The following is a 14907-nucleotide window of genomic DNA, read 5'->3' as shown; positions in this document are numbered from 1 at the left end:
ATCTTGTAATAGTTGAATAAACTTGGTCGATTGAATTCATATTCAAATTCAATTACCTGTTTTAGAACGGTCCTTAAGTATCTGTTTACATGCATAACTATCGAAATAAATATACATACAAGCGTCGCTAAAAGCTCGTGGTGTGAAGAGAAAACCGCCTTTGAATATGCAACGTGTTTTTCCATTTATTTTTAACATCTCGTTCGGTTTTTCCAAAGAGCGTATGCGCCAAATGCAAACAAATAGAGTTATTAGCTGGGTGAAAAGTACATTCTTAGACCTAGCTTATGGAACTGTCAAACTTTAAAAGCAATTTTCACGAAACAGCATTCGCCCTTTCCTAAAATTGATACCGATCTGTTGTCATACTGGATAGGGGAAATATAATCTTATCGAAAAAAAGTAATGTGATACTAGGATCAACTCATCTTGTAGTATATTGATAATTTTATAAGACAATTATATTAAATATTTACGAGCATAAGTTTTTACAACCTTCGGTTCCACTTACCGTTGCAAATGCTGGTTTCCTATGAATTAATTCAAATATTATAATGTCATAGAAACGGGATCGTACAAGATATTCCAGAATTCAATCATTCAAAAATATTCAATTAGTTTACAATTATGTTATTCTTTATGAGAAAATTATGATTATTTCAAAATACTTTTATCCTATAAAAAATTTTGAATCTTAATTTTTTAAATTCATTCAAATTAGTTCGTTCGAAATACTTCAATCATTACTCAGAATTTATAAATCTATCATATATTTATTATTTTGTGTCATGTGTGTCCAAATATAATTTATAGACTGTAAGAAAGGCTAGAATCGACTGTTAAGTGTATTAAATGGAGTTTTTATTTTTTCAGTTTTGTCACTTTTGTCAATTTTGTTTTTTTTGTCAATCTTGTAAGTTTTGTCCGTTTGGTCAATTCAGACAATTTTGTCAATTTTGCAAATTTTGTGATTTTTTTTCGATTTTGTCCGTTATTTCAATTTTGTCAATTTGGTCAATTTTGTCAATCTTGCCCATTTTGTAAGTTTTGTCAATTTTGTGAATTTTGTCGATTTTGTCAATTTTGTCGATTTTGTTTATTTTGTCAATTTTTGTTTTTTGGTCATCCTGGTCCAAATGATTAATTCGGATCTAGGATCTATATGCATAATCAAAACAAAAATTCCCAAATGCTTTCAGCTTTACTATGGAGGATTTGGTGGCGCTACTGTTTGGTTGTTTTCTTCCATTGGCTTCAGCAATTCGTCATCGTCTTTTCTAGACACCAACCCCAACAACAACAACGCAACAATTGCACAGGTTTCTCAATGCGAACGAAAAGCTTCTCAAGAGAAAAAGAGAAAAGGGAACAACAAACTAGCCCGAGAGCTTAAAGCTCGAGAAAATTTGTCTTATTGGATTCAATTTGCTTCCACGGGCGAAATTCTCTCCTGTCGTTTGTGCTTAGGAAAAAGCTTCCTGAGCACGAACGCACGTGAGAGCGAAGATGAGATGGTGTGCAGGCATCGTCCGCGTCCCCGTGTCCTCTTGTCGTTTTCCCCTTCTCAGAGAAATTTGTGCTTGAGAATCTATGGTTGGGCGCAGGGTGGGACTTGCAATCACTATAGAAATATGCGATGTGAGGGTCTAGTCCTTAGGCTTGATTCATTTGATATCGGGGTTGTACCCCATGGTGCAATTCCTTTACATGAACTTTGATTTAGGGTTTTAACCCAGATTTAATTTTTAGTTCCGGTTCTTCCTAAAGGTGGACTGGTAAACATTAAACAAATAACTCATTCAAATGATAAAATTGAAATTTAGATATTCTTGTTTAAATGACTTTTATTTGTCAATAAAATCATGCATGACGTTAGATCGGTGGCGCCCTCTGTTTTCCTTAAGGGAAATTACACGGAGTAAATGCGTACCCAGCGCTTTTCGCGCCATGTTTTCGATCATCTTGATTAGTGATTGCTGGTTGTGGCTAGCAAGGCAAATTGACACGTTTTTTGGAGTGATGATTTTTGATATTTACTATGAAAAAAAAATTTTCAAACTATTTTGTATTTTTTTCTTTCTTTTATAGGTTGAAGAAGAAAAAAAATCAAATTTTTCAAGATAAAAATCATTTTTATTGTACTGCTCAGTTTCACAAAAACGTCGAGAACAAAGTTTACAAAAATTCACACAAATACACACAAATACACAGACATCATCAGAACTCATCGAGCTGATTCGATAGGTACCTATAAAGGTATATCTATGACCCATAATTAACGATCTCCCAAATCGACCGATAACTATACCTTTCTCTAAGAAAGGCAAAAAGGATTGAAAAGTTGACGTAACTTGGCACATTTTTGCGTTTTTAGATTGTCAAAATACAAAACACAGAATTTTTGACGAATTTTCAAGGGTAGCTGTTTTTCAAACCTTTTGTCAATTTGCAATTTATCAGAATTTCTAGTCCTTAAATTCAACTTTGCACTGGATTTTGAGGATATTCACTCAAGATTTCCGCAATATGTAATTGCATAAGCGCTACGCTACGATAAATATGATATAAGAGCTCGAAAAGGCGTTCTCCCGAGCTATAATAAGGCTATAATTATTTAGAATCCGGACAGTTACAAACGTGTGTATTTGAAACACTATTCATTTCATCAAAAAACTTTCTATAGAGGAAATGAAAGTGTTAATAATATATTTAATGTAAAAATATATAAAAAAAAAACAATTTGTCGTTAATAACTATACATACTCTAACTTTAACTTATAATCACTTTTTTTTATCTTTGCACACTTTTTTCAGTCATGTATTGATCTATTATTTTTACCACAGAAGCTAAACCTTTGGAAAATCATGATATTTCACACTAATTCACCTGGAAAAAAAAACTATTGAAATATGGTTGGAACCTTTTCAAGAGCAGACATCTCGAAAAATTTGACCTTTTAAATTCGGTTTTAACATAAATTTCTTTGTCCATCAGAACACATCTGAACACTGCTCACTATTAGTTATTTACTTAGGGTCTACTAGTTAGGCAACACTTTTTACCTGCCGGAAACGAATTTACTGCATAGTTAAGGAGTCTACATTCAGTTATCCCCAAAAACCATAGACTTTAAACATAGTTGAGATCAAGGATTCCACTCCGATGCTTGGTTTGAGCTTCGTGAACATTCTAGAGCGGCTCCTTAGGGCTAGGTGGGGTAATTATGAACAAAATTACTATCAGCTCAAACAAGTAGCTCTTTGATGTTAAAATTCTGGAAAGTAACCAAAAATGACTTCATGTTTCACTTCTTCATTTTAAAATTTTTATTTTTAAGTTGTTGCTTGTGGGCGTAAAACGCTTGTTCATAATTAACCCCTTGTCTATGGGGTAATTATGAACAGTGTTACGATTCTTGTTATGTGATGACTTTTGGTATTGGCTTTATTCCTAGATTGATACCACATCTAAACAGTGCATTGTAGTGAGATTTGTTTATTTTTTAAAATTTACTGTTGAGAAGTTATAGGTAAGAATATGAACACTTCTTTGTGTGTGAGTGGATTTTTTTTTCAGAAAATCATATCCCACCACATGGAGCATCGATTACTTAACGCAAAACTTTCAAAAATAACATTTTATCTCCATTCACATTGACGAGGGAGTCAATTGATAAGACACGTCTCAAAACGATTTTCGTTTCTCAGAGATATGAATTTTGTTAATAACTGTAACTATAAAACTTATACAGTTAGGTTTGCAAGTTATAACTGTAACTTTTCAAAAGAATGACAGACTATCACATTTGATCAGTTTTGAGACCCTACTATGATCCTAACGGCGCTTACGGTGTTTATTCGGAATTACCCCTTGTTCATAATTACCCCATTTAGCCCTACTTGTTAACCATTTGGGCCAAACAAAAATCAGAAAAAATCAACAGTTCTTGAGTTTTCAAGTCGACAATGAAGAATTTTCGAAGCGGTTGTGCAGCATTATTTTCACCATGTCTTTTTGCGTCGTAAATATCTCTAACACACGTGATCTTAAAAATTAAAAAAAAAATAGGCAAGATAGTCCTTTTCATAATCAACACAAATCTGCTAAAGGTTTGCATATCCGAGCTCTAATAAAGTAGCTATCACCGAAATAATGTTTCCAGATACTAAATGATCATTAGTCTTATAGAATATTTCGTTTTGTCTATCACCTCTAGCTTTGGTGCGAGAGCTCATGGTTATTTAAAAATTTATCAATTTTTATTGAAATCATTTTTTTAAAGTTGATGAACTAATAAACCAACATACAAACCAAAAACTGATTTTTAATCTTTTAACTACTCTCTATTTATTGAAGGAACCAGATTGTGTCTAGATTTTATAGTTTCAGAGATACATAGGTTTAGAAAATAAATATTTTTCTATAATATTTATAATCTACTAGCTGACCCGGTGTGCTTTGCTACACGTGTCAAAAATAAATGAAATTTACTAAAAATCATTCAAAATTAAATTGTTTTGTAAGAATTATTTAAAATCAAATTACAACATGAATCTGAAGAAATCGCTACAGAACGAGAGATGCAGCAATACAAAGGAGACTTAAACTAATTTTCTGAAACATGATATCTTAATTTGTTTCCTAGATTTGAAATTTCAAACCTGTTTCAATTAGCTTCAAAAAATTCATAAATTAATTAACTAATCAATAAAAATTGCTCACTCTCTTTCTCCCTTCCAATGCAGGAAGGGCTCACAAACTATAGGTACCATAGAAATATTTTGAGTATCTGAAAAATGTTACATGCCACATTTCGCTCCATTTATTTGATAAGAGTTTTCGAGTTATGTCAAATGAAATATGAATAAAGTCTGCCACTTTCTTCCCGACTCCGCTCTTCTTCAGGATCTTAAATTATTCATACGCAAACAACCTATCTTATGAAATATGTCCCTATTGCTTGATATGTTCTCGATTTATGCAAAAAAAAAACTGGTAATGGAGCCCTCCTGTCCTTCACTGCTGGAATGAAGTCGGGGTCTCTTATTATCATACCCAAAAACTCTGTCATATCAAATTTAATCACAATAGTTGATCAATTTGATAAGCTTTACAACAAAATTTATATGGAACCCATTCCTTTCCTACCCTCTCCATACTGCAAGGTGTAACAATCACAGAAACATATCTCGTACTCAAATACCTTTCCATGCCATCAAATATATTAAAACAAATATACCCCACTCTCAGCCATGCCTATACTTGATGTGTCGTCTTATTTTTTAAAGAGTGAGGTATATTGGTTTTATACTATATTTGACGCCATACTTGATTCCATTCGCTGGCTTTGTCAACATACATTGAGAATTTATGCTAACAAAATTGTATTGGGCCAACCTTCCTATGTTCCTGCTCACTGAAAGAAGGGTGATGTCTCAAAAAATCATACAACCATATTAATAAAAATTTCCCATGAAAAATGTTGTTCATATGTTAGATGAATGCTAGGGTTATGCAAAAAATTGTATCGAAGCCCTCCTTCCCCTTCTTATATCGTGAATCCTCGTCCCGCTCCTACTGTAAGAAAGGAATGGTTTCAAATAGTTATAGAAATATTTCTCGTATTGAAATACCATCCCATGCCAAATTTCGTTCCATTTTCATGACCAGTTCACGAGTTATGAAGACTTATTTCTTTTATATGAGAGACCCCGTCCTCACTTGCAAGTTGAGGGAGGGGTCCCAAACTATTATAGGAATCATCTCCGGAATCCAATACCATCTGCCAAGATTCACGCAATTAGGTTAAGTAGTTTTCGAGTCTATAGGGAACACACAGACAGGCAGACAGATAGAAATTTTACTTTAGATGTACCTACATACATATATCTTCTTTAATGAGAGAGAGGGATACGCTAACCTTGAAACTTGAACTCAATTATTTAAAACTTAACTGGCTTTCAAAATTTCATATTGTACTGAAACCTTCGTTTGATCCCGTGTAAAGTATTTCAAAAAGCAGATGTGTTTAAGCGCTTCAAAAAAGCAATAGTCAAGCGATCTGCCTTCTAGGACTCAGAATTTATTCATGCGAAATCTCAAGGGAACTTCTACAGTTCTTCAAAGATGTCCTTTCGCAACTCTTCAACATTTAACGGGTAACATTTCGCTGCATACTAACACTGCCAAATTTCAGAAGCAGTACCTACTGCGTTTCTCAAGATCTAAGATTCGATCTTATAACCACTGACCTTGGCTTAGATGGCCGAGAACTTGCGTACTACGTAACGGTTGCCGCACACATTGTAGATAACTGTTAGGAAACACATTCTTCGAAACTCTGTATTTAGATAACAAAAAACCAAAAACAGTTGGGCTTCAAATCTATATCAAGTATTTTGCATTGTCCATCTGGGGTTGTGAAGTAAAAAAAAAACAAAATGGTTTTCATTCATTAGATTTATTCATTTCATTTACACTCTCAAGACAGGTCGCCATTTCTGTTTGCATCCTTCAACACCTCTGGTGTAATATCCACAATATCCATATGCTTGTGTGATTTGACTTGAAATTCGTTTATCCTGAATAGGCACCCTTTATATTTGTGTGAAGAAGATATATCAAATGTCTGATCATTATTCATGAAGTATCAGCGGGTTTTAAAATTTCTAATAGTTATTGAATCCACCATAAATTACTTCCTGTGCTGATAACAGATTTCTAAACGGAAAAACAAGTTCAAGAGAATGCAATGCTTATATTAAATTTGAAAAGGACGACCTGATAACAAACTACTGTTTTGGACTTATCAATAAGCAATCATGAAGCATGACTTTATGACTATATCGGGTAGGTTAAACTTACTAGGAAAAAACTGTTGATTTTTAACCAACATTGAGCTTGCAATCTCCTAGTAATGCAAATGTTTGTATGTGTTACCAGAGAAAAATTGAAGACCGGTGTAAAATACAAATAGTGTGCAATACCTATTACTAAATACCTACCTGATTGAAAAATTCTCAAATTTATTGTGTATAAAATGAAATTTTGAGGAGTTACTATATTTAAGACCGAACTTAAGCCGATCTAGTGACTGCTACTAAAGATGATGAAAAAATTTAATTTTAATGGCATTCAGTTATGGTAAATTGCTGCTGCAGTGGTGGGGTCAATAGTAATATTTATTGGTACAGTGCAAATTTGTAAATCAGAGCATGTGATTTGATTGTATTCTAACTTTTCTAAGCACACCTATGATTTAAAACAATCGCGTTTATAATTTAATTAATATTCAAACGTAAATATTTATAGAGTTTGATCAACCCTCTTGTTTCGTTGGTTCTAATATTAGAATGCTAGGTTAAAAGGATTTTAACTTAAGAAAAAATGAACAGGAAAATGGCTTCCGATTCAAATTTTAACAGAACTTCCAGCGATGGCCACATTCGTTGCATAGAACGAAAGTAGTCATAGGTTCATCGGAGCTTCTCGTCTGCAGTTGGTTGTAAGTACAGTTGCGTTTCTTGCATTTGCCGCATTTGAGAAGATCGGTTTTTGTTCCTTGATTTGTGGCCAGCTGAGCATCGTTGATAGCTTCTTTGACGAACTTATCGCGAAGTCCTTTCATTTCATCACTAGCCATTTCTTCGGGGCTCATTTTGGCAAGACGTTGGGCTGTTAGTGCTCCGCTCATAAAATTTGCCCTCAAGCTGGGGTTCTTAGGATCTTTCAAGTTCGATACACGTGAGCGTATGCGGTTTTTGTATTTCATATCGGTGTTGCGGAATTCGGAATAAATTGCTTCTTCCAACTCATCAGCCAATTCTTCCGGCGTCTGACAGCCCTCTGGTGGCTCTCCGTCCACTCGAATGGCACCTGCAAGCATTTCCCGGCACTTGAGGCGAACGGCATCTGTGGTGTTACTTGAATGAGACGGATAACTGCTTTGGGTAGGTTTTTTGGATTCCTTTTCCTTCTCAGGTTCCTTCTTGGCGCTGCTTTCCGATTTGCTGCTACTTTTACTGGACGATTTGGATGACGGTTTCGAAGATTCCTTAGAGGATTCTTTCGACGGTGGGGTCGCTGCCAGGAATCGTTTCCAGCTCTTGATAAGGGCTTTGGCCAAACTGATGACCTCATCGTCTTTGCTGCATTTACGCAGTTCATTCACCGTCATACCGATACGCGTTTTCGTAAGGATGTCGAGATCGATGTTCAGGCGCTGTAGTTCCCGCAAGAGATCCAGAGCTTGTTCTTGTCCCTGAAATGAGGTAGTTGGCAATGAATACAGTTTGGTGGAATGGAATAAATTCTCAAAATTTGCTTTTTTAAAGGCTTCGCACGACCTTGACACTACTGGCTTATACTCTAAGAGTTGAATATCGCAAAACCGGACTTCCTATCAAGTTTTCAACAACACATCTTCGAGATGCGGTCACAATTTTTTAATTTTAAAATGCCGAACTTTTAGTTGAATCACAAAAAAAATGACAAGACTTCATAGCAACGGGAGTACCATAGGGAAGTAACTTTTTCCCGCTGATATTTTTTATCTTTATGAACGATCTTCTACTATTGAATCTGTGCGTCAAAGTTAGCTCTTCCACGACAACAACATGATAAAAGAACGAAAATTGGAGAACGGTTGCGATGGACCAAGTGAATTTTAGGAATTAAGTTTGTCGTTAGACGGAAAACTATGTAAATAAATAAAAAATATGATAAAAAAAACGACTGCATAAGTTTCACTGGTGTAAAACCGTCTACTTTGCGGTTTACAATTAGGCGTTTCTGCTATACGTGGAAAATTATACATGTTCTCGTCCGTTTCGTACATCTTAACCCTTTTCTGCATGAATAAAGAAACCACCATTGAAAACAGAAATTGTTGAAAAAAAATCTTCATTCCAAAAATCTTCTGCTGCTTTTATCGGATGCCGGAGGAACAGATAGGAAACCGGAAGTTTCAACACATTATAATTATCAGTTTTTAAGTCTTTTACCACGAGTCTGACTCGTGACAAAGAATGTGTGCCTTTAATGGAAACCACGAGTCTGACTCGTTGATCACAATTAGTGCCTTAAGCAAAATCTAAGAGACTGACTACCGGCGAAAGATTTATAACTTTAGCAATAATCACGAGTCTGACTCGTGACAAAAAAAAATTGTTCTAAAACATAATCCAGTCGGACACGTTGTAAATAAAGATCTTCCTTAAACTAAGAAATTAAATACAAGTTTCTGATCCCCCACTTACTAAACTAGTATAATTTTTACGAGAATCCAAAATATACGCATTAAAAAACAGTTTAAATTTTCGACTTTATCAAGTATCAAGCTTATGAATTAATATGAAAAAAAAAAATATTTCTTCGTTTGTTGGACTGTGATGTTATTGAGAACCACGAGTTATTTTCCAATCGTTTGTTGTTTATTTTTACACTCTAGGCAGGTTCAATATTATTAATCTCACATTTAAATTAATCATGTCTTGCGTAAACCACACATGCTTTCCTAAACAATAACCGGGCATTTGTTTGCAATGTTTACAAAAAAAAACATTGTTATCTTCGATATTTAGCTTTTAATAAGTGGTACACTTTTTTCGGTAAAACTGCTTAATGCTTTTGTGTTTTTATTTGTGGTATTTTGATGTGGATGCGTTCTGTAAGGGAAATGACTTGAACCTAAATTTTAACTCGAACTTATAATAATGTATTACTACGGGTTGAATGTGTAAATTACTTTGAAACTGATTTCAGTTTTTTTTTACTTTTAATACACATGTGATTGAAAGCGACAACTTGTTTGACTTAAATAAAGCTTAATCGTAACAATTATTGTTAGGTTTTACCAGACCTGCTTGTCATGTATTTATAATATAATGTTCGGTTTGCAAAGTCACTAAAACTAAAGAAAGGTGAATAAAATACTGACAGGTCCTCGATAAACACTTTAGCAGAATTTCCAGCGATGGCCACATTCGTTGCATAGCACGAAAGTAGTCATAGGTTCATCGGAGCTTCTCGTCTGCAGTTGGTTGTAAGTACAGTTGCGCTTCTTGCATTTGCCGCATTTGAGAAGGTCAGTTTTGGTTCCTTGATTTGTGGCCAGCTGAGCGTCGTTGATGGCTTCTTTGACGAACTTATCCCGTAGGCCTTTCATTTCGTCGCTAGCCATTTCTTCAGGGGTCATTTTGGCAAGCCTTTGGGCCGTCAGTGCTCCGCTCATAAAGTTTGCCCTCAAACTGGGATTTTTGGGATCTTTCAAGTTTGCTACTCGTGAGCGTATACGATTCTTGTATTTCATATCGGTGTTGCGGAATTCGGCGTGAATCGCTTCCTCTAGCTCGTCAGCCAGTTCTTCCGGCGTCTGACAACCCTCCGGTGGCTCGCCGTCCACTCGAATGGCACTGGCAAGCATTTCTCTACATTTCAAGCGAACGGCATCGGTGGTATTACTAGGCTGTGGCGGGAAACTGGACTGAATTGGTTTTTTGGATTCCTTTTCCTTGTCTGCTTCCTTCTTGGCGCTGCTTTCCGATTTGCTGTTACTTTTGCTGGACGATTTAGATGAAGACTTCGAAGAATCCTTGGACGATTCTTTCGACGGTGGGGTCGCTGCCAGAAATCGTTTCCAGCTCTTGATAAGGGCTTTGGCCAAACTGATGACCTCATCATCTTTACTGCATTTTCGCAGTTCGTTGACCGTCATACCGATGCGCGTTTTTGTCAGGATGTCGAGATCGATGTTCAGGCGCTGTAGCTCCCGTAGAAGATCTAACGCTTGCTCCTGACCCTACGAGTAGAAGGATAGTTCAATAGTACTGCGGGTGTTTGCAAACAAGGTACTGAAATTTTATACCACCAAGTATCTAGAAGCTACAACAAATTATTTCTGTTAAATATTACAGCTTATTCTACGGTGCGCTAATAATTCTTGGAGTGCTAATACATTAACTACTAAATAATAATTGGTTAAGCTACCTACGTCATGCATAATTAGATATATTAATTTAATAATAGAGAAGATTACAGCTATGGAATGGTTCAACTGTACTTCGTGCTTGCTCTATGTAGAGAAAATGTTCATAAGATGTTTTGAAAGTTTTATTTAGAAGTATATGAGATGAACCATTCCATTCGCACTCAATAAGCCTTAACAATAAAAAGTGTAACCTATTACTGTAATTCTTACAAATAAAATAACCAATGAAAACCAATTAGAAGATTATTGCTTATACACTAACCTAAAATTAACTAAAAATTTAAAAATAAACTTAGAACGATAATTGTTGTGTAATTGAACCGCGAAATCAAATCAGTTATCAGAATGGAAAGAATGTGGAGGTCTAGATGTTAATAGCTCAATGAACAGGACAGGGCATTAAGTTTTTGAAAGTTTATTACAGTAAAGCACTTTAGAAATTTTATTTCAAAATCGAATCCATTTGCAGAGAAAAAAAATCAAAATAACTTTTGGCTTTGTCTTAAAATTCATGAAAATGTTGTAGACAAAGTTAGAGACTTAAGTAATTACATCAAAATGTCATGAAAGAAACCATTTTTTTTATATTTATTTTGGAAGAAAAAAATACGTGCCAACCTTTCTACGCACACGTAATCAACAATTTTATAAATCTCACAATTTAATGATTGGAAAGTAAGAAAAAATAAAATATGGGGATAAATAAACCAATTGGTTTAAAATCCCAAAAAAACGATGGCAAAAATTGTTGAACGTTTTCCAAATAACTCGGTCTATGAAAACCGTTCTCCAATTTCTCGAGTATCCCACATCCGCCAGATCGCGTTCTGCTTCATTAAATAGGGTTAAGACAATCCTTTAAATTCTTAAAAAGTGGTAGATTTTTGGATTTGAATTTTTCAAATTTTTGGTTGAATTTTGTGGCTTGAAAAGACCGGTTCAAATCATTGAAATACGCATAATCGATCAAAACATCCATCCAGGGTTGAATCTAGAATATGTACGCTTTCTCGCGGGACGAACGAAGCGAAGAGGCCGTTAATATTTTTTCCTTTTCTTTTCGCCGAATATTTTCCTCCCATCCCATCCCACCTACTACCCCTTCAAATAAACTAATAGAGAATTCGTTTTCAAGTGGTGGTGCACCGGTGCACTACCGGTGGTGCACTTTTTATCGTTTTCATGCTCGTTTTCACGATAAGTAGTGCACTGGTAGTGCACCATAAAGTGGACGGTGGAACACTCTGAAAATATTTGGTGTTGCTTGCGCTCTCACCAATACTATCATGAATTTTGAAAACACGTGCTTCCCGATGTAAACAAATATCAGCTGGTTGGTTTATTTCTATACCGCAAAAATTGCGTTCGAGATGTTTTTTTCTCTTTTTATCCCGAAGAACGGAAACTTGTTCCGGATTCAATACCAGTGTCGTTTCCAACAGAGGCAGAGAATTTCACCTGGATGGCACGTTCCAAAGCAAACAACGCTCCCAAGAAGAAATGTGTCCAGAAGGCTTGCTGCAATCGGTTCCAGGCGATGCCGAAAAAGAGCAGCAAATCAGAGTGCAAAAAGGCCAACCCAAAGATCTGGTGGAATCGCCCAAACCGAAAAGTATTTTTGTTCGGGAGGGTTCTATAAGTTGGTCTTCACAGCAAGAAGCGTTCAGCTGCATCGAAGCTACTCTACTAGCAGCAAGCTTCGAGCTGTGCCTTAGAGTGACGATGCTCGGTTGCGCCAATTCCCGGATTCCCACCCGTTGCCCTCCAAAAACGGTAGTTCGATACTACACCCGCACCCAAGATTTTTTTTTTTGTAATCTTAAATGGAAATAGGTACTCGAACGAAGGATTTGCGAGAAATAAACGTTCAAAATACCGGAACCTTCAAGCTGGGGTAACTGCAGTCTAGCAGCAGCAAACATAGACCGCCCAGAATCAGCCGGTATTGCAGTTCATCAGAGCCAGAGGCGAATCTACTAAGCAAAATAAATCTGAAATCTTAACAATTCAACATAATACATAAATTCATGCTAAAATTTTCATATTGTTTAAAAGACAATGATCAACTAAAGTAAATTTCATTTCAATTTTCGAAGTAAAACGAAAACAAAATACCAGCTGTAATGGATTTTTGACAGCTTGATGTTTTTTGTTGACACTGCCGATTTCACGCACACCTACAAAGGAGAGTGCAAAACTCGATTCATGCTCGTTTTCAGCGTGGATGGTGCAAAACTTTCGGGTGGTGAAAACGAATACGGTATAATACAACGGCAACAACAAACGAAAATAAAGAAGTGGTGCGAACGAAAAGGTTCATGCTGCTGAAGCAGAGACGAGCGAACAGTCGTCCATCCACCATTACTGTACACGAGCAAAGATGCGCGTAGCGCCAGATTACGAACCTATCCCGGGCTGGGTCCGGAAAAATCGTAAAATTCCACCTTTACTCACCGTGCCTTCGGACGACGTCATCTTGCCGAGCTTCTTCTGGATCTTGAGCACTTCCTCCTCAACGTTCATGGTGGATCCGTTTAGGTTTTCCCGGTGAAAAATGCAACTTTTGCGGCTCACTGCTAAAACAGCACTTCCAGAGAAATCTGCACGTTCGACGCCTTATTTTTCTTCTGTGCGGAACAAGGCGCGCGAACGCTGAGAAAAAAAAACATTGCCCTGCCGCAGCCGCCGGTTACAAAGCGTAGCGCTATCTTTGTCTTCCCTTTATGGTTTACCATTTGCGGGAATTGACAGTTGTTTTTTTGTCCTTGTTTGGCTTGAAAGTAAAACGGCGAACTGTCAGGGTTGTCCACGGAGTTGCCATTACACTGTGAGTGAATGTTTTTTAAAAGTGGGAGCACGACTTTCCAATAATTAATATTCTCATTTTTGAGTTGGGTTAATATGTACGTTTATAGATATATATATATATATATATATAGGTAATAGGGTGGTAGCAAAAATGTTAAGTCGAACTTTTTAAGCCGACAATAAGGATTTTGTTGATAGGCATGGTTTTAACCTTTATTGTTGGGAGCTATGTGTGGCAAATAGAAATTGGCTGCAGCATTTTTATACTTTCGACAAAAAACTGAGCAGTTTTTGAAAAGAGTTGTAATCGTTTTAGATAAAAATTCATGTCGGAACCAAATGAACTCAACATAGGCATATGCTCAGTTTGATATAATTTGTAAACTGATCAATGAAACTTTTCTCAATGACTTCAATTTTTTTTTATTATAATTATTTTTAAGAAACCACATTGTTACCTTATCATTAGTCGTTGATTAAATCAAACTAATTTGACATTTGAGCGATTTATTTCTGTTTTCGAGTCTTGGGTAGGGAGGAGAATTTAAGTCCACACAAGACATAAGTATGCGAAATTTTTACCTTTAAAATTATCAAAGGAGGGACCAAAGAAATCCGAAATTTTAATTTTATTGCCAAATAACTTAAAAATGCCTGAAACGCCCACACCTAAAGTCAAGTGCTTACTTAAAGATGGAACTCCGAGGTTCACATTTGGCAGAATCAATGTTTTACGGGAGATTCAGGTACTCATATCACGTGAAAATTAAAAAAAATCACCAAATGTTTCCTCTAAAGATCTAAACTAACAAGACGGTAACGATTCTTTTTAGTATTATCTTTGTAAGTTGCTACGACTACGACATACGACATAAACTTAATTTCGAGATAATTGAGTACAAAGTTCACAGCCCTGCCAATTGATACCATTACATAAAATATCTTATTAAGTCATTTTACCAAAACATTTAGACATTGAGGCAATACTAGTTGATTTATTGTACTAAGAAGAAGAATAATAAAATTGGATCCTTATAATTTTCCTCTGGTCGAACCACAATTTTGAAAAAACTGTCATGCAATATCATTTGACTGGGCAATTTTTTCAAAA

General features: G+C 35.7%; 1 protein-coding gene across 2 annotated transcripts; it reads right to left on the bottom strand.

Annotated features, from left to right (window-relative positions):
- Window positions 1-6464: 6464 nt before the first annotated feature.
- LOC129747106 (transcription elongation factor S-II) lies at window positions 6465-13793 on the bottom strand. Of its 2 annotated transcripts, none has more exons than XM_055741134.1 (2): window positions 13443-13793; window positions 6465-8261 (listed from the first exon to the last, which is right to left on the bottom strand). In XM_055741134.1, exons 1-2 carry the CDS (start codon window positions 13509-13511, stop codon window positions 7419-7421), a joined length of 912 nt encoding a protein of 303 aa, XP_055597109.1. In that variant the 5' UTR covers window positions 13512-13793; the 3' UTR covers window positions 6465-7418. The 2 variants fall into 2 exon arrangements, with proteins under 2 accessions (XP_055597109.1, XP_055597108.1); XM_055741133.1 differs by lacking the exon at window positions 6465-8261 and adding an exon at window positions 9411-10799 and having other exon boundaries at window positions 13443-13669.
- Between the last annotated feature and the right edge of the window lie 1114 nt (window positions 13794-14907).

Source organism: Uranotaenia lowii, chromosome 2 (assembly GCF_029784155.1).
Source record: "Uranotaenia lowii strain MFRU-FL chromosome 2, ASM2978415v1, whole genome shotgun sequence".
Taxonomy (NCBI): domain Eukaryota; kingdom Metazoa; phylum Arthropoda; class Insecta; order Diptera; family Culicidae; genus Uranotaenia; species Uranotaenia lowii.
This window is presented reverse-complemented; position numbering and strand designations above follow the sequence as displayed.